The sequence below is a fragment of the Rattus norvegicus genome, chromosome 2, assembly GCF_021556685.1.
Source record: "Rattus norvegicus strain SHRSP/BbbUtx chromosome 2, alternate assembly SHRSP_T2T, whole genome shotgun sequence".
Lineage (NCBI taxonomy): Eukaryota > Metazoa > Chordata > Mammalia > Rodentia > Muridae > Rattus > Rattus norvegicus.
In genome coordinates, this window is record NC_141535.1 from 237,316,579 (window position 1) to 237,335,736 (window position 19,158).

General features: G+C 45.7%; 1 protein-coding gene across 5 annotated transcripts in view; it reads left to right on the top strand.

The window, feature by feature from the left end:
* Mcoln3 (mucolipin TRP cation channel 3) overlaps window positions 1-19,158 on the top strand; it is a 107,620-nt gene that overhangs the window by 77,709 nt on the left and 10,753 nt on the right. For 4 of the 5 annotated variants that reach the window (XM_087621367.1, XM_087621362.1, XM_087621365.1 and 1 more), the window contains 8 exons: window positions 4,760-4,989; window positions 7,432-7,599; window positions 11,648-11,801; window positions 12,235-12,319; window positions 12,442-12,538; window positions 16,182-16,281; window positions 18,595-18,707; window positions 18,785-18,934. In XM_087621367.1, coding sequence (XP_087477493.1) covers window positions 4,762-4,989; window positions 7,432-7,599; window positions 11,648-11,801; window positions 12,235-12,319; window positions 12,442-12,538; window positions 16,182-16,281; window positions 18,595-18,707; window positions 18,785-18,934 — 1,095 coding nt within the window. In that variant the 5' untranslated portion in view covers window positions 4,760-4,761. Of the gene's footprint in view, window positions 1-812; window positions 1,019-4,759; window positions 4,990-7,431; window positions 7,600-11,647; window positions 11,802-12,234; window positions 12,320-12,441; window positions 12,539-16,181; window positions 16,282-18,594; window positions 18,708-18,784; window positions 18,935-19,158 lie in introns of those variants that run through there. The other variant, XM_087621360.1, reaches the window with a different exon arrangement.

Consider the following 19,158-nt stretch of genomic DNA (forward strand, 5'->3'; position numbering starts at 1 on the left):
TCTACTAGGGCAGCAAGTGCTCCTAATGGCTGAGCCACTCCTCCAGCCAGGCACTTACAAATAGCATGTGCTAGTGTGTACCAGTGTGTCTGAGATGCACATGTGTACCGCCATGCCGGTACACTTGCAGATTGTGGGAGCCAGAGGCCTGCCTATGGTGTGCCATCTGCAAGAATCCATCGAGACAGGGTCTCTCATTGGTCCAGAGTCCACCAATTAGACTAGGAATGCTGGCCAATGGACTCAGAGATCTCTCTGTTTCCGACCTCCCCCAGAACTGAGATTGTGGGTGCCACATGGATTTTGGGGATTGACTCGGTTCCTCAAGCGTACAAGGCAAGTGCTTTTCTGACAAGCACCCTTGTAGCCCTGCCTGAGATATTTAGATTTACACTGCATCTCAGGGCTCCCTAGGGCTCCTTCTCTGCCTGTGCCCTAGCCCGGGGAGAGTCAACAGCATTTATTTCCTATCTTTTGACTGAAGGTCCAAGGCTCTGGATGGGTGCCTTACAGTTTTCCGAGTTCACCTTGTCTGCATAGGTCAGCACGGCAGGCCTGGGAGCGAAGTAAACGCTGCTGAGTGAGCGTCCGTGTGTATCCGATACCGCATTTACAGCCATCTGTTGGAATGGTTCCTGAGTGGTCCACTTTGCCCGACGTTTTCCAGCGCACAGAGAAAGTTAATGGGGACGTTTGGTGGAAATGCAGGGGACGAAATGCTGGGGCTGTGGGGGAGAGAAGACAGTGCCACAGCCGCACTCCTCCGACGGCCTCCCCTCCCCACCTGTCTCTGAGAAAGGCCGCCCCACAAAGGGCGTGGCAGGGAACCCGAGCCCTGGGGAGGAGGGTCACAAGGCTGGGGCCAGAGGAAGGAGGATGGCCTGAGCCTGTGGGGCTCAGAGCCGAGGGTGACCCTACGCAGATGTGTCCTGTCCCTCGGCGGCTAGCAGGACCTGAAGCTTCCCCACAGGTCCCTGCTGTTCCTGCCGGTGCCCCCTCGGTGTGACTTGGGCCTCAGGTGAGCCTAGCCGGGCGCCGCCCCAGGGCATCAGGTGTCCTGGGAACGTTGCCTGTTGCGCTCAGAGAGGGAGCCTTGTGTCTCCAGCCGTGGGTGGCACAAAGAGGGAGGGTAGGGGCCCAGGACATCTGAGTCATGGAGGGCACACAGGGGGGAGCAGAGTGTGAGATGCACCGGTTTGGCACAACCGGGACCCGGCAACGAACCACAGGTCAGTGAGGCGCCTGGTGGGGTGGGGACACTCTGTGTCACCTCAGCAAGGTTTGGAGGCGACCGCAGAGTCCTACCTGTCTATGCCAGTTTTGCTTCCCAAGAAGCAGGCTGTGAGAATCCAATGCCGGATGCCACCTTCAGCCCAGAGTGTTCGTTCTCTCTGGGTAGCCTGTGATCCCAGAGGCCAACTGGACTGCCTCCCACTAAAGTCTCAGAGATAACCCGCAACGGCTCTGTGTGTGCCCTAAACTTGGGCTCGACCTTTGTTACAGGCCCTTGGCCAGGGGTAGAAATGGGGGCAATAGCCCGGGTTCTGCGTATGTCACACAGACTCCAGCAGCAGGCCAGACGTTGCTTTGTGGCTAAGAACCAGTGCTGTAGAGGTAGTGCCATGGCATGGGAGAAGAAAGAGGAAGGAGGCACCAGAAAGAACAGCACTGTTCTAGTTTTGCAGGAGCGAAGGCAGAGGTTTCATGTGGATCTAGAGGGTTACCTGAAGTCAGACTTATCAAATTGTAGAACTAGGGAGGAGGAGAGAGAGGAGGGGCTTAAGTATTGTCTGGTGAGATGAGACAACGCTCAAGAGGCCAGCTGTGGCAGTTTGTTGCCCGCGCTTTCTCCAATTATGTATTCCCTCTCTAACGATGCCTTTCTGCAGCCCAACCCAATTTAGCTTCTGGTTGCTGTAAGTAAGGCTCTGTATCAGCCTAGGGCAGGCACCAGGACACCTGAGGTAGACTTCTGCTGAACCCCTTCGGGCCTTGACTTCAAAGAGCAGCTGCCAATACCTGGTCAGCCAGTGAGGCTCTCCGCAGTTTGCAAATTTCCCAGTCAGCCTGGGACTGAGAGCTGGCCTTCAGGAACAACTTGAGCAGAGTTTTGAATAAATTAATGGTGGTTGGCTATTTTCCCTTTGTTCCTCTAAGTTACAGTTACATAGTGTATGTCTGGTGTGCTTAAACTTTAATTTTGTCTCTAATACAATGGAAAAGGGGTTGGTGGGATTTCAAACCAGTAGTTCGCAAACACACTTTACTCCCAACAAATTAAATATTATTCATATGTAGCAACCAACAGAACTTGCTTTAAGTCAGTCTTAGGATCTCTATTGCTGTGATAAAACACTGTGACCAGAAGCGACTGGGGAGGAAAGTTTATTTCAACTTGTAATGCCCAAGTCGTAGCTCTTCACTAGGAAGTCAGGACAGGGGCACAGGACAGGCACCTGACGAGCCAGGCACTGAAGCAGAAGCCACGGAGAAAGGATGCTTGCTGGCTTGCCCCTTAGGGCTTGCCCAGCTTGCTTTCTTTTCTTTTCTTTTCTTTTCTTTTTAAAGATTTATTTATTATATATGTGAGTACACTGTCGATGTCTTCAGACACACCAGAAGAGGGCATCAGATCTCACTTCAGATGGTTGTGAGCCACCATGTGGTTGCTGGGATTTGAACTCAGGACCTCAGGAAGAGCAGTCGGTGCTCTTAACTGCAGAGCCATCTCTCCAGCCCCTCAGCTTGCTTTTTTATACTTCTGAAGACCACCTATACCCAGGGATGGTGCCACCACCTGCAGCCACATTGATATTAATCAAAGAAAGGCCCTGGAAGTTAGCCTACAGGTCAACTTTATGAAGATCTTTTCTCAGTTAAGATCTCCTCTTCCAAGATCCGTCTAGTTTGTGTCATACCAACAAAAACCAATCAGCACACAGTCTCACACATAGTCTTCTCAAGTGCTGTCGAAAATACCCCACCTTTTTTGTTTTTGCCTTGCTGGGGACAGAGACCACAGCTTTGCTCATGTGAGACAAGCTCTCTGTTCCTCAGTCATCTACTCAGCCCTTCAGGTTCTACTCTTGGAGAAGATAAGACATTGACCAATCTCCCCTAAGAATCAATGGCTTTTTCCTCTCCTTTATGCCTTTACCTAAGGACGTTATATATACCCATGCTTTGAGACGCACTGTGGTATTGCGACAGAGCCACACGTCAATGTCCACCATTACGGCTTTCTTCGGGGAGTGCCTTGGTCACATAGTAACATTTATTCTGTATTATTTTCCTCACTCAGCAGTGGTCTTACTAATCTCTATATCAATCAGGAGTTTAGAATGTCCCCCATGGCTGGTTTTTATAGCCCAGGTCTACATTTCAGGAATGTTGGGTGCACTGAGAATGTGGTAATCTATCTCAAATGTGTGATTCTAGACTTGGAAAGCTGTAGATACGATTATTTATCAGATGTCATATGATTAATTTTCCTCTCTTCATTGTTCAGTGTAAGTCTTTATGAAAGCATTAAACTCAGATGGGCCTTCTGTTCTGTGTGGAAGGGCCCTGTTGTCTTGGTGAGTGTGGGGTAGTATATTTGAATGGGTTCCATAGTGTCAGTGCTAGCCTAGGGGAAGGTCCTGGATAATTCCCACTCTCTGGAGAGACTTCTTCCTCAGTCTGAAAAAGTCTACTATGTGGTATCCCCCTTTCAGAGAGGTATTCCAAAGAGTAGCTACACGTGCTCCAAAGGGTAAAATGTGTTGGTAAGTATAAGGAAGACAGAGGGATGGGTCATTTAGGAACTGGGCCGCAGTTGAGAACCTGCTCTCCCGCCAGTGTAGCACAGCCCAGTTGTGGAGGCTCACATTGTCCCTCGACATAAGCTGGTATTGGAAAGCGTGCGTGGCTAATGAAGGTAGAGAGGGTGAGGCTGCCTGCCTACATTCCACATAAAAGCCTTATCTGCACTTAATTTAACGTTTCCTACAATCATATGAGGATAGAAATATATTATTACCATTTTTCATGGCTGGGGCTTGGTGTAGGCTGAGTGAGCCGACTCACGTCATAGAAGTACCAAGATCCAAACTGGTTCCCGCTTCTGTAGAAAACCTATTTAATTGATTAATAATTATATGGAAGTTTTTTTGTTTCTCCCCAGAGAGGGAAACGAATGACCATATCCTCATAAAAATCTGCATATCATTTCAGGGTCCATTTACTCTCTGAAGTCCTTTCACAGCCTCTCAGGCTTCCGATCTTGGCCGTGACTGTATCTGTCACCCAGTGAGCCGGAAAGCACACTTATATGGTATACAGCCATACGTGTAAGCATGTAACTTTTTTACTGATGGGAGCAGTCCTTGAATTTGCTTTCACCTGGGAGAGCATTCATTTCACTGGTTGAAACCAGTGGGAACTGATCCTCTGTTGTAGTCTATGCCCACCGAATGTGGTATGGAGGTAAGGGACACTGGGGCAGCCATGCAGGGTTCCTTGCACACGGAGGAAGGCCTTAAGCGAAGGTTAATGGTGGCTGAACATCTGATTCTCAGCTGGTGAGAGGCTAGAACCGCACTCAGCACGCACTCAGTGGGAGGAGCCAGGAGCGCATCCCGCTCCTTTCTCACGCCCCGCCCCCTTTCTGGTCTCTACCTCACCGACTGTGACCCTTTGTTAAGGCTTCAGCAGTGGCAAACACCATGCAGGCTCCTGCCTCTCCCAGCTGAGAGGAAGTGTTTGGTTCTCTCCCCAGAGATGGCAAATCCTGAGGTGGTGGTAAGCAGCTGCAGTTCTCACCAGGATGAAAGTCCCTGCACTTTCTACCCGAGCTCATCCCAGTCCGAGCAGCTTCTCTTAGAAGATCAGATGAGGCGGAAACTCAAATTCTTTTTTATGAATCCTTGCGAGAAGTTCTGGGCTCGGGGTAGGAAGCCATGGAAACTTGCCATACAGATTCTGAAAATCGCTATGGTGACTATCCAGGTAAGCATTTTCCAGCACGAGTTAGGTGGCGCCTCTTTGAGTAGCAGAGGAGGGACTGGTTCCTCAAACGACTTTTAACTGCACCTGTAAGGACAGACAATAGAAAAAGATACAAACTTAAACCCTTCTCCCTTTGACTCGTGTTTGTTTGCTTGTCCTCTCTTTCTCTCTCTCTCTTGATTCTTTTTAAAAAAAATTTTTGAGACAGGCTCACTATGTAGGCCCAGTTGGCCTTGAACTCCCTTTGTAGATCAGACTGCTCTTGAACTCACAGAGATCAACCTACTCTGTCTTCCCAGTGTTGGTAATGTATGTACCACGACACCTGTCTCGTTCTCGTTTTTCATTATTATAATTTTAATCCCATACTCCTTTTCAGGAATAAACATTTTTAGCATTTGGATCCTAGTGAAGACATTTCTTGAGAGGTATCATGCACAGAAATTAGCTGATTTGCAACATGAGATCTTTCTTTTATTCCTAATATTGTGGGCATCTCTTTCTCTAGACACTGGGTGGATTTCTGCTGTAGGCAATCGCTTGGATTCCTGCAGCCCAGAATCATGAAAGGTGTGTAACCTAAGAATATGGACTTTGGCTGTGAAATGTGTGCCTTCATTTTTGTTAGGAAGGAAATTTTCAATCCATTTTCCATAACTTCTTTACTTTTTTTTTGAGAAATCATGTTTCTGTGGTAGTTGCATATGCTGGTGTAGTTTATTGTTAAAACATGTTTGAGGGGCTGGCCAGATGGCTCTGCTGGTGAAGGTGCTTGCTGTCGAGCCGGCCATGTGTATTTGACTTCTAGAACCCACGTGGTAGGAGGCGTGAGCTGACTCTTGACAACTGTCCCCTGATATCTGTGCACTCATACACACAAAAAAAAATGTTAAAAATAAAGGTGCTGGTGAGAGGAAGTTCTCTTGTTAAGAGCAGAAAGAAAAAAAGAAGGCAACGTTTAGGTTTGTAATTTTATTTTTAGTTCTTGGTAAACATCAACTATTGACAGAGAGTTGTTGGTTTTGTTTTTTGTTTTTGTTTTTTTTTTGTCTTTGTTTTTTAATATTGAGATTGCTAATCTTAATTGCCCATTGAAAACAAGTACTTAGGACTAGTAGGCCAAGACGGTTTCTAGAGTCATCTGAAGTTGGTAGAGTTCTTATCTGGACTTGGGTGACCCCTCATCCCAGCCCGGTGCGACCATTCCTGTCATTGTAACCACCCTCCTGCAGTGAAATCCCAGTCTCTGCCTTACAGAAAAGGATATTGATGCTTACGGTTTAAAAAGTCTGCATAGCTCATACGTAGCTGCACAGAAGCAGGCACAGATTCTTTTTAATATATCGCCACGAAAACACGCTCAGTTCTCAGTACAAGACTTGGCGTCTTGCACTTGAAATCCTTAATTTCAGGGGACAGTGTAATATGTCACAGCCTGAAGGCTTATTTGTGCCACTTCAATGGCAGAACCTCTATCTGCAAGGCAAGAATGCTCCTTGCTTAGAGTAATAATAGGTGCATTTGGGTCCTGGCTGTGGGCCAAGCTCAGTGCTTTACACAGGTGCTCAAGACTTAACTACGGAGCAGTGCATCTCTGCCTCGGGGCAGTGAGCCGGCTTAGTGCACATCCCTGTGGGATGCAGGACACCAGAGCACAGAAAGTGATGCACAGGCTCAGAGCTGCACACGCTCAGACCTGTACACGCTCCGAGCTGCACTCAGGCTCATGTCCTGAATTACTCCGCATCTTTTAGAGGACTTATCCGATCTCCCAATAGTTACTAGAGTGGCCCAGAGGAACATTAGTCAGTGGTTTAAGCCTTTTGGTAAGAATCATACAAAAGTGTTTGTTTAAGTTAAATATTTTAAAAGGAATGGACGGTTTGTTTGTTTTTGAGATGAGCTCTCAATCTATTGCCCAGGCTAGTTTAGAAATCACTACGGAGGCTGGACTGGCTGCAAATTTAGTGCAGTCTTGTTGCCTTGGACTCCTAAGAGCATTTCAGGCAGGAGCCTTCACCCCCTCCCCCTCCTCACTGTCACTGTGTATATCTTAGTGTGTGTGGTGGTCGGGGGGCATGCATGTGTGGAGATCTGAGTCTCACTCCTTTACCTTCTAACAGGATCTGTTGTTTGCTACTGTGTACACCAGGCTCCCTGGCCCATGAGTTTCCAGATATCTCTTATCCGGTGTCCCTAAAGTCATACCAGACTGCTGGCACACAGCTGGCTTTTCAGTGGCTCTGGGGTTTCCAACTCAGGTCCTCACACTTGTAAGAAAAGTTGTCATCCATGGAGCCATCTCCTGGTCCCCAAACTGAGAGCCTTCTGGATATGCTGCCACATCCCTCATAAATTACTGCTAGTCAAGCCCTAAACCACATGACTGTTTCTCTCCTGCTCAGAGTTTTCTTCCTCATGGTGTTTCCTCTCTTCTTTAAGCTGGTTCTGTTTGGACTAAGTAACCAGATGGTAGTAGCTTTCAAGGAAGAGAACACGATAGCCTTCAAACACCTCTTCCTGAAAGGCTACATGGACCGAATGGACGACACCTACGCGGTGTACACTCAGAATGATGTGTACGACCAGATCATCTTTGCAGTGACCCGGGTAAGTCAACTGTGTGCCTCAGGTGTTGACTCTGTTTGCATTAGGTATTAGGGGTACTCTGAGCCTTGCACAAGCTAGGCAAGCGTTCTAATAGTGAGATATTCAGACAGTGTGTGAATTCTTGGGAGGAAGAGCAGGCTGGAGAAGTGGTAGCAATGGGTTATATAGAAACCAGCACTCCACGGATGAACAGTTCTGCTCAGAGGTAACTTATGAATAAACTATTTCAATATAGTTACAGGGCTGGAGAGCTGGCTCAGCAGTTAAAAGCACTGACCGCTCTTTCAGAGGACTTGACTTTGCTTCCTAGAATCTTTATAGGGCCCCTCAAAACGTCTTGCATTCCCAGTTTTAGGGGAATCTATTGTCTTTCTGGTCTTGACAGGTATCCCTTCACACACACACACACACACACACACACACACACACAAGTGCATGCACACACACATGTACACACACGTAAAATAAAACAAACATTTAAAAATTGATTGGGAAATATTGCTATATTCATATACAAATAAAAATTGATTAAAAACGTGTATGTTTCCTACTAGCAGAAAGGAAGAACTTCAATGACTCATTTGAAAGAACCAGGGATAGGACTTGATGTGAGAGCTTCAGTCTTTGAAATTATAAACATAACCCTGGATATAGGTAGTCATTAAGTCTTCAAAGCTTATACTCTTGGAGACTTATAATAACTAACGAGAAGATTAGTTTTGCAGCTTGTGTAACAAGCAAGGCCTTCTAGCTCATGAGAAAGCGAGGCTTTTATGCCATGCCTGGTGAGGATCACTCAGTGATGCTGACCGACTGCCTGACAGAAAATAAGCTTGTTGGGGCTGGGGATTTAGCTCAGTGGTAGAGCGCTTACCTAGGAAGCAAAAGCCCTGGGTTCGGTCCCCAGCTCAAAAAAAAAAAAAAAAAAAAAAGGAAAAAGAAAATAAGCTTGTTTTTCATACTCCAGAGTCAAGTTTTCATTCTGGGTTATTCTTGCTATAATTAGTACTTTCCCAAGGTCCCAAATCACTTCTTTTGAAGGGATAATTAAACGTGCTTTTGAGGTCAGTATTTTTGACCTATGTTAGCTACAGACAGACCACATTTTTAAAAATAATGAAATCCCTTCTTTAAACACATTCCCTAGCAACCATCACCCCTCATTTCTGGAGGCAGCTTATTCCAACAGAGTCCATGAGCCACTAGGGTGAAGTACATCTTTGTGAAGCAGGACTCTGGGCTAGCTGTGCGACTAGGAGACTTAGTCAGACACAGAAGACACATTGATGAAGATAAGTTTAGAGACTTCAAAAAAAAAAAAAGCTGTGTGCATGTGTGGGGGTGCATGTGAGTGAGTGTGTGAGAGTGTGTATGTGCATCTGTGAGTGTGTGTGTATATGTGCATGCATGTGAGAGAGTGGGTCTGTATGTGTGAGTGTGTGTGTAAGAGTGTGTGTTTATGTGTGTGTGCATGAGAGAGATAGAGTATGTGTCTTAGTTAGGGTTTTACTACTGTGAACAGACACCATGACCAAGGCAACTTTCATAAGGACAACATTTAATTGGGGCTGGCTTACAGGTTCAGAGGTTCAGTCCATTATCATCAAGGCGGGAACATGGCAGCATCCAGGCAGGCATGGTGCAGGAGGAGCTGAGAGTTCTACATCTTCATCTGAAAACTGCTTGGAGAAGGCTGGCTTCCAGGTAGCTAGGAGGAGGGTCTTAAAGTCAGTGCTCACAGTGACACATTTCCTCCAACAAGGCCACACCTTTTAATAGTTCTACTCCTTGGGCCAAGCATATTCAAATCACCACTGTGTGTGTGTGTGTGTGTGTGTGTGTGTGTGTGTGTGTGTGTGTGTGTGAGAGAGAGAGAGAGAGAGAGAGAGAGAGAGAGAGAGAGAGAGATGTTTATGCAGGACAGTTGCAGGCACTTGGGTGAGACTCAGAGGACAATCTTGGTTGCCATTCCTTAGTTTCCACCCTGTCTGAGGTCAGAGTCTTGCTCCTCATTCCATACACTAAGCTCGTTGACCTGAGAGCTTCTAAGGAATTCTCCTATCCCTGCCTCCTGTCTTGACATAGAAACACTGGAATTACAGATGCATGCTACTGTGCCTGGCTTTCCATGAGTGTAGGGGATTTGAACTCAGGTCCTCATGATTTGGTGGTAAGTACTTTACACACTGAGCCATCTCTCAGTCCTAGATTTAACGTTTAAATGTATTAAGTATCTGTAAAACATTGTACTAGATTCATATGTGTCTTAGAGGGCATGTAGAGACGAGTAGTAAACAATCCATTATAATTGTTGGTTTGAGATGGGGGCCTGACATAACCCAAGGTGACTTCAAACTCTTTGAAGCAGAGGCTGGCATTGGTCTCTTGATCCTGCTGCCTCCACTTCTGAAAAGCAATCTCTTTGTCCGACTAAAGGCCTGGTAAATTCCTTGTATAACATCTTTACCTTTATCAGTGGAACTAAACTCATTCCTCAAAACACTGTACCTGGCCTGGGAGCTAATCTGCTGGTTAGATCTCCCCGTTCCTTCCACGAGGAGTCCTTATCTTAGCTGTCACATTTCTTTCTGCTACTGTAGTTAAATATCTGCAGGATGAGCCGTGAAAGCCATTTCCTTGTCATAGTTCTGAGAGGCTAAGTAAGATCAAGGCATCTACATGCTCAGCTCTTGTATCTCCTTGCTGTGGCCTCTGTGATGAAAGGGGTGCAGATGGGCGAAGGGTTCTCACAGTCCCTCCAGTCCTGTTATGCTGGCACTGTTTGGTCTAACGGGTCAAACGTAGCATGTTAATTCCTGCATCTGGCTGTTTCTCTTATTCCCCACTCAGCACCTCTGCTGAATCCACCAAAAATCACAGCTCGTAATTTAAAAAAAAAATGGTGCCAGGTACCACAAGAGTAACAGAACTGTGCTGTTTTCTCGGGTTTTGTTTTTTTACTTTTTTTTTTTTAATGGAGTGTGCTGGATGTCTCTACAGTTTTGTTCAGATGACTGCAGAACCTGGAAAAGCTGTTGCTGCTGTTGATGCATAACACACTGCTATTATTGGTCTTTTTATATAAATATAAATATATATATATAGATATATAATTTGAATTTTTTGAAACTTTACCTGTGCTGTCAACTTTCGAAAAAAGTATCCCCGTTTACTGTGTTGAGTTGGCACTGTACAGAAATTAACAGCCATATTGGTCTAGAAATGTTGAACTTAAGTTTTTTCCATTTGTACAGGGGTAACACACTGTATTAAATATGTAAGGTCTTATCTACGTGGGTTTGATTACAAAAACTAATAAAGTATTCTCTAAATTAAAAAAAAAAGAAAAAAAATCACAGCTCGTATTACACAGTACTGCTCATGCAATAGAGAGATGCACATTCTGACCACATCCATACACACACGTAAGAGAGACATGAGCTGTCAGTGTCCACAACTGTGTCTAAACCTCTGTCCATGGCTTCCTGCCATTGTATTTGATGTGATTACCACACAAAGACAGAAGTATCAGACAGACACAGAAAGGTTTGTTAATGGGTTCAAATCCTCATCGTACGAGGCCTTAAGACAGGGAAGGGGCAACTTATACTTGCTGTACTTCTTGTAGTGCAGTGCTTGGCTACAAATCTTTAATTTGTTTTCACTTTTCCAGTCAAAGAATGACTTAGGACGCTGCATCCAGGTGAGAGGCTCTCACCAAACCAGAAGATTCTGGAGCAGGGGTGTGGGAGGGAGTGGTCAGAGGCAGCTGCCTGGGAGAATTCCTGAGTAGACAGACTATAAAGCATTTGAGTATTCAAGGCTGCTGAGGGATTTCCCCAGACTCAGCAACGGCCCCTTCTGATCTCCACTCCTCCTCTTCAGAGTCTCTCACTCAGACGCGGCGTCCAAGGGTGTGTTTCCTGAATGTCTGCACCCCAACGGGGACATGACCAGGGCAGGTTATCATGGCCTTGCGTCTGCCCTGGCTGCCATCCCTTTGGCTCTGGCCAGTGTTCCATCCCTGTCTCTCTCTTTTCGGGTGAAGTACTTGCAACTTCGAAACATCTCCGTCGGCAACCATGCTTATGAGAACAAGGGGACTAAGCAGTCAGCAATGGCAGTCTGTCAGCACTTCTACAGGCAAGGCACCATCTGCCCCGGGAACGATACCTTCGACATCGATCCAGAAGTCGAAACAGGTGATGATCCCCTATAACCACCAGCTACTGTTTTAACTCCTTGATTTAAACCTGAGCCCCATGATAACTTCATCTCCATAAACATTGACGGGGGGTGCCCTATGTCGTAGAAAAACTATTCAGAGGTCCTTATCTGTCAACTTCTATCGTGAACACTTTGCTGTAAAACTCGTGAATTCAAAGGAAAAGCAAGCAGGTAAAGCATCAAGGAACACGAGGCGGGGAGAGCGATGGCGTTCTGAGACAGTCTGAACCTTTCTAAATCACTGACCACTTCAGAAATGTCTCATGTCGTAAAGACAGGAGACACAGAACCAGGGCATTGATCCCGAGTTCTTACTCTGCTGATTCTAAAAGGAGTCAACATGGGCAACTGATCCTAACCACCGTCCTTTATGCAGCTTTATTTATGGCTTTGCTCCCTTCTGTGCAGACTGTTTCCTTATAGAGCCAGAGGAAGCTTTCCACATGGGAACACCTGGAGAAAACAAACTCAACCTGACCCTGGACTTCCACAGGTGAGGAGAGCAGAGGAGCGGACAGCTCAGCCCTGTGTGACCCTCATCTGAGGCATGCTCTGGAGGGGCGCACAGCTCAGCCCTCTGTGTGACCCTCATTGCAAGCATCCTTTGCTTTCCAGACTTCTGACAGTGGAGCTCCAATTTAAGCTCAAAGCCATCAACCTGCAGACAGTTCGCCACCAGGAGCTTCCTGACTGTTACGACTTTACCCTGACTGTAAGTGTGGGCTGTGCTGAGTGTGTCTCCTGACTAGAGAAAAATTATTTTAACCTGATGTATGGTTCGTACACTGGTGCTAAGGCATTGTCTGAACTACAGGATGTGCCTGGGGACCTTGTTCCAACCAGCTCTGTCACTGCATGTTGCTGACTTCCTGTTTGTCTTCTGCACCTTGGTGCATGTTCTGTAAGGCAAGGACTTACCTTGTGTGTTACTGTCCCCAGTATGGTGCCTGGTGTATAACAGATGACCAAATGCCAAAGGATCAGTATCATGAAAGGAAGAGGGAGAAGAAGAGGGGGAGGAGGAGGGAGATATGGATAGATAGGTGGGTGGGGGGATAGATGGATGGATGGATGGATGGATAGATGATTGGTAGATAGATCGATAGATAGATAGATAGATAGATAGATAGATAGATAGATAGACAGACAGATGACTTTCCATAGTTACCAAGGGGTCTTTGTTGAGCTTTCTCATCACGGATGTCCATAGCCTTTGGATTATTGCTCTTTTTTTTTTTTTTTTTTTTTTTTTTTTTTTTTTTTTGGTTCTTTTTTTCGGAGCTGGGGACCGAGGATTATTGCTCTTAACTCCCCTATGTGGCCGTGAGTGCTCTGGTTCATCTCTCTTCTTCTGCCTCACCTTCTGTATTGTATGTATCCAATTTCAGACTGAGCTACACACACACACACACACACACACAAACATGCACACACACTCACATACACACACACAAATATGCACACACACTCACATACACACACATGCACACACAGTGAATAAATGTGGTTTTAAAAAGCTGTATCAATAACACATTCTGTCTGGCCACATGTAGACAGAATTTAAAACTTTTTTATATGACCCAGATTGTATGGCCTCTGTAGTAGCTAGCATTCACGAAGCTTGACTAATTGTTTGTGAAACATTGACTTTTCAGGAGAGGCATGAAATAATATTCCATCATAAAATACAATGACCACAGAGGTGGTTTAACATGAAAAGCCACCCAAACCTGAAGAGGATTTTGAACTCTACTATATATGTCGATCCTGGTATTAACCAGTGAGTCGTGAGTCATCAAAGTTACTTGATTTTAAAGATTTTGAGTGATCATCAAGTCTTCTCTGTCTTGAGTTTGAGAAATGATGGTTTCAGAATTTGTACAGTCTTGATACCTTCTTGGTTGAGTTTCTGTGGCTCTTCAGCTGGATACACATTTGATAATCTCCCAGGCGGCCTCTGGAGTTGTTGGGTTCTCTTGGTCCAGCTTTTGTCTTGTATTTACCTTCTCCCCTTTTTATACTTTATGTGGTTGACACTTCACTCTTTATTCTAGAATCTTCTAGATGTTTGACATAATCTCAGTTAGTCTGAAAGCTCCCTGAAGCTTTCAATCACTTCCTTAATTAATATCTTTTCCCTCAGACGACACGCAGTAGGAGGTGCTATTATTTGTTGAATGAATCAAGAAAATGGTTGTGAAATCTGGGTCCTCCCTAGTGGCCCAATTCTAATATCTAAATCCTCAGTCTATTCATACCAGATTCATTGAAATAATATTTAAATCTTGCCCATGTGTGATGAATTGGGCTTATAGTTCATTTGCATTCACAAGTATTGATTGACTTTTCTTTGAGATTCTTCATTAGGTGCATGAACATCTGAGTTCTTATTAGCATGTGTATGTGTTAAATGTATGTCCTCACATGTGTGACACATGATTGTGTGTGTACTTGTATATATGTGTTCATACATGTGTTTACAACACATGCATATATATGTATGTGTTGGTGTACATCTGTATACAGGCCTACAGTTAATATCAATGGTCCTTCCTGATTGCTTACCCCTTTATGCATTGGGGCAGGTCCCCTACTAAACCCAGAGCTCACCAGTTTCAATAGCCCACTTGCCTAGGAGATCCCTTGTCCCAGCTTCTCAAGAGTTAGAGACAGCCACCATGTCTGCCTGGCTTTCATAGATCCCAGGGATCTGAACTCCAGCCCTCATACTTAGGTAACAAGTGTGTCTTCAAGTGCATTACTACCAGTGCCCCCCACCCCACCCCATGATACTCCTTTAAAATCCCATTCAGCATACTTTCTTCTTGGGGAGATTCAGCCTTTGCTGCGGCTTATTGAAATATCACTCAAGATATCAGCTGAGTCCCCGTCAGTTCTTGAGGGTCAATAATTTCTCCTTAGTAAGGACTTTCACCCCATCAAATGACACTGGCATCTCCTCGTGTAGGGTGTAGGCTGTGTTCTTCCATGGGGAGGGCAGCAAATGGCAGTGGCTTCATCTGTGTAGGGAAAGAAGCTGAGACTCCATCTCGAGGGGACACAGAATGACTGGACTCTTTGAAGTTACTTAGAATCTCATGCCTGAAGCTCTGTCTGCCTTCTCTGTGTGGAGAAACTTCAACGAAACCCAACAGCGGAGAATAAAATACTCACTAGCACTGCTCCCCTCCAACTCCTCCCAGACCCTATTCTACAACCTTCCCACTTAGTCCAGATGACTCTGTCAGAGTGTGCACAGGTAGGAGGTTACTCACCAGAGCATGGACAACTTATCAGAGGCCACACAGCTGAACAAAAACAACACTCTTCCAGTAGCCATCAGGTGCCAAGAGCTCTTCAGCTAGGGTGTGGTCTCAGGTGTCCCTCGTTTTGTGCTGTAAAGTCAGCTGACTTGATCCTGTGCTGCCCTGAGTTCATGGGTGCAGTTGCCCTGTTATGTCCAGAAGACACCATTCACAGCAGTCCCCCCACCCTCTGTCTTACAGGCTCTCTGTCCCCTCCCCCTTCTGTGATATTCTCTGAGCATGGCAATAGAGTCGGGTAAGGTAGATAATCATTTAGGCCTAAGCTGTAAATGAAGGACTTTCAAATGAACTTTTTTCCATTTTTGTGGGGGGTGGGAAAGGGAAAGAAAAATATAGTTGGATTTTCTTGCCTTTCCTTCCTTCTCTATGTATGGAAGAAGCAAGAGAGTCAGAAGGAGACAGAGGAGGATCACACACAGTACACACAAAGGGCTGCTTTGTGCTGCTTGCATGGAGCCCCTTCAGCTGGTTTTCTCAGAGGCAAGCACACTAGCAACTGTCACCAAGCCCTTTGTAATAGGTGGGGTGTCAGAGTGATGGAGAAATCTAGGCCCAGAATAAAAAAATGCAAAACACCTCTCAACCAGGGGTGTCTAAGGATAGGAGTGATGTGTTTGGTGCTTGTGCTTCTGTGTTTGCCTAATTTGCCTGAACACCAAAAGCTATCCGTTGCTAAGGTCCCATGGGAAGGTGGGCAGAGGAAACCTGTACAAATTCAGCACACAAGTGTCTGGACACAGGAGGGAGAACACTCTTGCTTGCTAACGTGTCCAGGGCTAGAATGCATCCTAGAAACATGGGGTGTAGATGCTAGAATCTGTCTACAGCAGATCGGATTCAATGTTATCACCTCACAGAGAGATGAAGGGGCATTCCTCAGGGATTAACCGAGACCAGTACCAGCTGGTCAGAAGTGAGGATCCGCATGTCCTGTATCCTTCGATGAATTGCTTCCTGTTGGATTTAGAGACGTATCTTGACTACAAAACCTAGTCGTGCATCCTTAGACCCCCTTTCCTGTCTTTACAGATAACATTCGACAACAAGGCACACAGTGGAAGAATCAAAATAAGTTTAGACAACGACATTTCTATCAGAGAATGCAAAGATTGGCACGTGTCTGGATCAAGTAAGTCATAAGCTCTGCTCACTCCCATGATGGTCATTAGACCATCGAGCATTATACCAGGGCCTGCAGGATGTAGGGACCACCAAGTAAAAGACTGGGCCAGCCCCGAGCCCTTGACATTCTGAAGGCAGCTTGGGTTGCTGTAGATGTCTGATGATTCAGTCAGTACACACGTTAGTATCATCCGGCAGCTCCTTCCCTTCTCCACAGCCCTTACCTGCCTCCTCCTTACCAACTGCACACTCATAGTTCTTCACTAAAGGCGTACGTATACCTATTTTCCTCTTTTAATATCTTCAAATATCGCAACGAGCAGCAGACTCACAGATGAAAAAAAAATCAAGGCCCAGGAGGGATGTGTAATGACCTGAGGGTCTTATGTTGAGAGAGAAGGGAGGATTTGACCTCAAAGCTATGACATGCTGTAGTGGTCTTTCATCTGATGTAAAAAGTGGAGTGATGTGGGGGGAAATCTGTTCTAGAAACACAAACAAAAATTCAGATTAGAATGCGTCCTGTCCGGAACAGGAACACTGCCAGGAAAGATTTTTCCTGAGCCATTACCTAGGTCCTCTTAAGTTGACCAAATGGTAGGCCACTCTGCACTTTGCTCGTGATTGCACAACACAAGAGATTGCATGGGTTCTACTGAGAAGAGGACGTATCTTAGACACCTGCCAGGGCTCGATTTCCTCCGCTTTGTACTAGAATTGGTAGCTCTGAGCTAGGTCTGGACTGTGTGAGTGTTGTTCATCAGACCGACATGAGGGTAGTCACTGGTGTCGGTTTGTGTGTAAGCATATGGGGCTCTGGAATCACAACCCTCACCGCCGTCACGGACTTCTCTAGGTGGAGTGCATCCAGTGTCCGGCACAGAGGCTGCCTCTTATGTGCTTGTGTTTGGCTTTTAAGTCTTTCTGAGGTAGAGTTAGACATTTAGGCAGCCATTGGAACCACTGGGCAAATATCAGCAGCGTGCTTTATTACAGCTCTTTCTGAAATTACTTCCTCATGGCTTCCTGGTAGAGATAACATCAGTGGATTTGGTGACTGCCACCTCTGCTTCACTTTAATGGCACTGTCTTGTGGGTCATGACAGCATTTATGATTCTCTAGGATTTCAATATGGCTGAAAAACGTTCTCTCCTCCTCTCCCCATCCCCCCTCTCTCTTCCATTTTCTCTCTCTCCTATCCATTTCTTCTTTCTTTTCTTCCTCTCTCTTATTTTCCTCTTTTCCTCCTCCTCCTCCATCGCTTATCCTCAAACTCACCATCTTCCTGTCTTGGTCTCCAAATGCTGGGACTTTACATGTGAGCCTCCAAGGCTGGCAGAAGCTGCTCATTTCTTGTCACCCAAGGCTCAGTTAAAACCTTGGTGAGCTTTCTTTCCTGGCTACCCTCTCCAGGGTGGAGCGATGGCTCTGAAATATAGCCTTATCTGGAGGATTCAGGGACACATGACTTCTGATTCAGTAGTTTTATGGCCAGAGCTGAGGATGTCCACTGCTGACAGGACTAAAACAGAACAACCTGATGCAGAGTGAACATTTGAACGCCAGTCATGCTCATTCTGTGTGTGGCCTAGCACATGATGGGGCCTCCTTGTGTTTCAGTTTTCTCGAGTTCAAAGTGGGGGTAAGCACTACAGCTACACAGGGGCTGGTGAGAGGACCCTGAACACACAAAGTGCGTGGAACTGAGTCAGGTGGGAGGTGTGCCTTTGCCAGTGATTTAACGTCTCTTGTATCACTCCATCTGTGTGAATTACCCATGCGCCTGCTCACTCCTTGCTTGTCTCACCGCCACGGTTGCTCCTGTTAGGTCAAGGGCCTTGTCTGTTTTATTCACCACTGTGTTCCAGCACCTAGAAAAGTGCCAGGTACATAAGGCTGCTTAATGGATATTTTATACCCAGCTAAGTATGTTGTCAAGCAATGTAGGAGTTTGGAGGCTTATTTACTGATTGACTGACTTTATTTTTGAGAGGATTTCACTATATGTAACCCAGGTTGACCTCAAACTTAGTATATAATCCAAGCTAGCCTAGACCTCATGGTAATCCCGTTTCTTGCTCCCAACTGCTGGGATAGTGGGTGTGTATGTCACACCCACGAGGAGAACCTCTTTAGCATAAACGCCATAGGCTGATAATGAAAGATCTTTGATTTGGAGTGTTTTGTTTTTTGAAGGACCCTCAGCTTTCTTTAAATGCTAATGGAAAGAATGCTATTCTGAAACATTTGAATTCTCTGAATTATTCGAGAAAGTAGTCACATCATCTTCTTAACGCTTCCTCGGCCTCTGTCTTCCAGTTCAGAAGAACACCCACTACATGATGATCTTCGATGCCTTTGTTATCCTGACCTGCTTGTCCTCGCTGGTGCTCTGCGCCAGGTCTGTGATTCGGGGTCTTCAGCTTCAGCAGGTAAGCCCTGTTCCCCAAGATGTCACCAACGTGCTCAGCCACACCGAAGCTCACTGAGTCTCTCCTCTTCCCAAAAGGAGTTTGTCAACTTTTTCCTTCTTCACTACAAGAAGGAAGTTTCGGCCTCTGATCAGATGGAGTTCATCAACGGGTGGTACATTATGATCATCGTTAGTGACATACTGACGATCGTTGGATCGATTCTGAAAATGGAAATCCAAGCCAAGGTAAAATGGTTCTTCTCAACTGTGCTATCACGATGGTAAAATATTACAATAGTAAAATGTATTTTTCCAAGCTGTGAAAAAATGCTTTCTTCTGGGCTTTGTGTTCAATTAACTTGAAACTGACAGCAGCAGTTTTCTTAACTCTAGTTAAATCTTAAATCGAAATGTCTGTCTGTCCATCTATCTATCTATCTATCTATCTATCTATCTATCTATCTATCTAT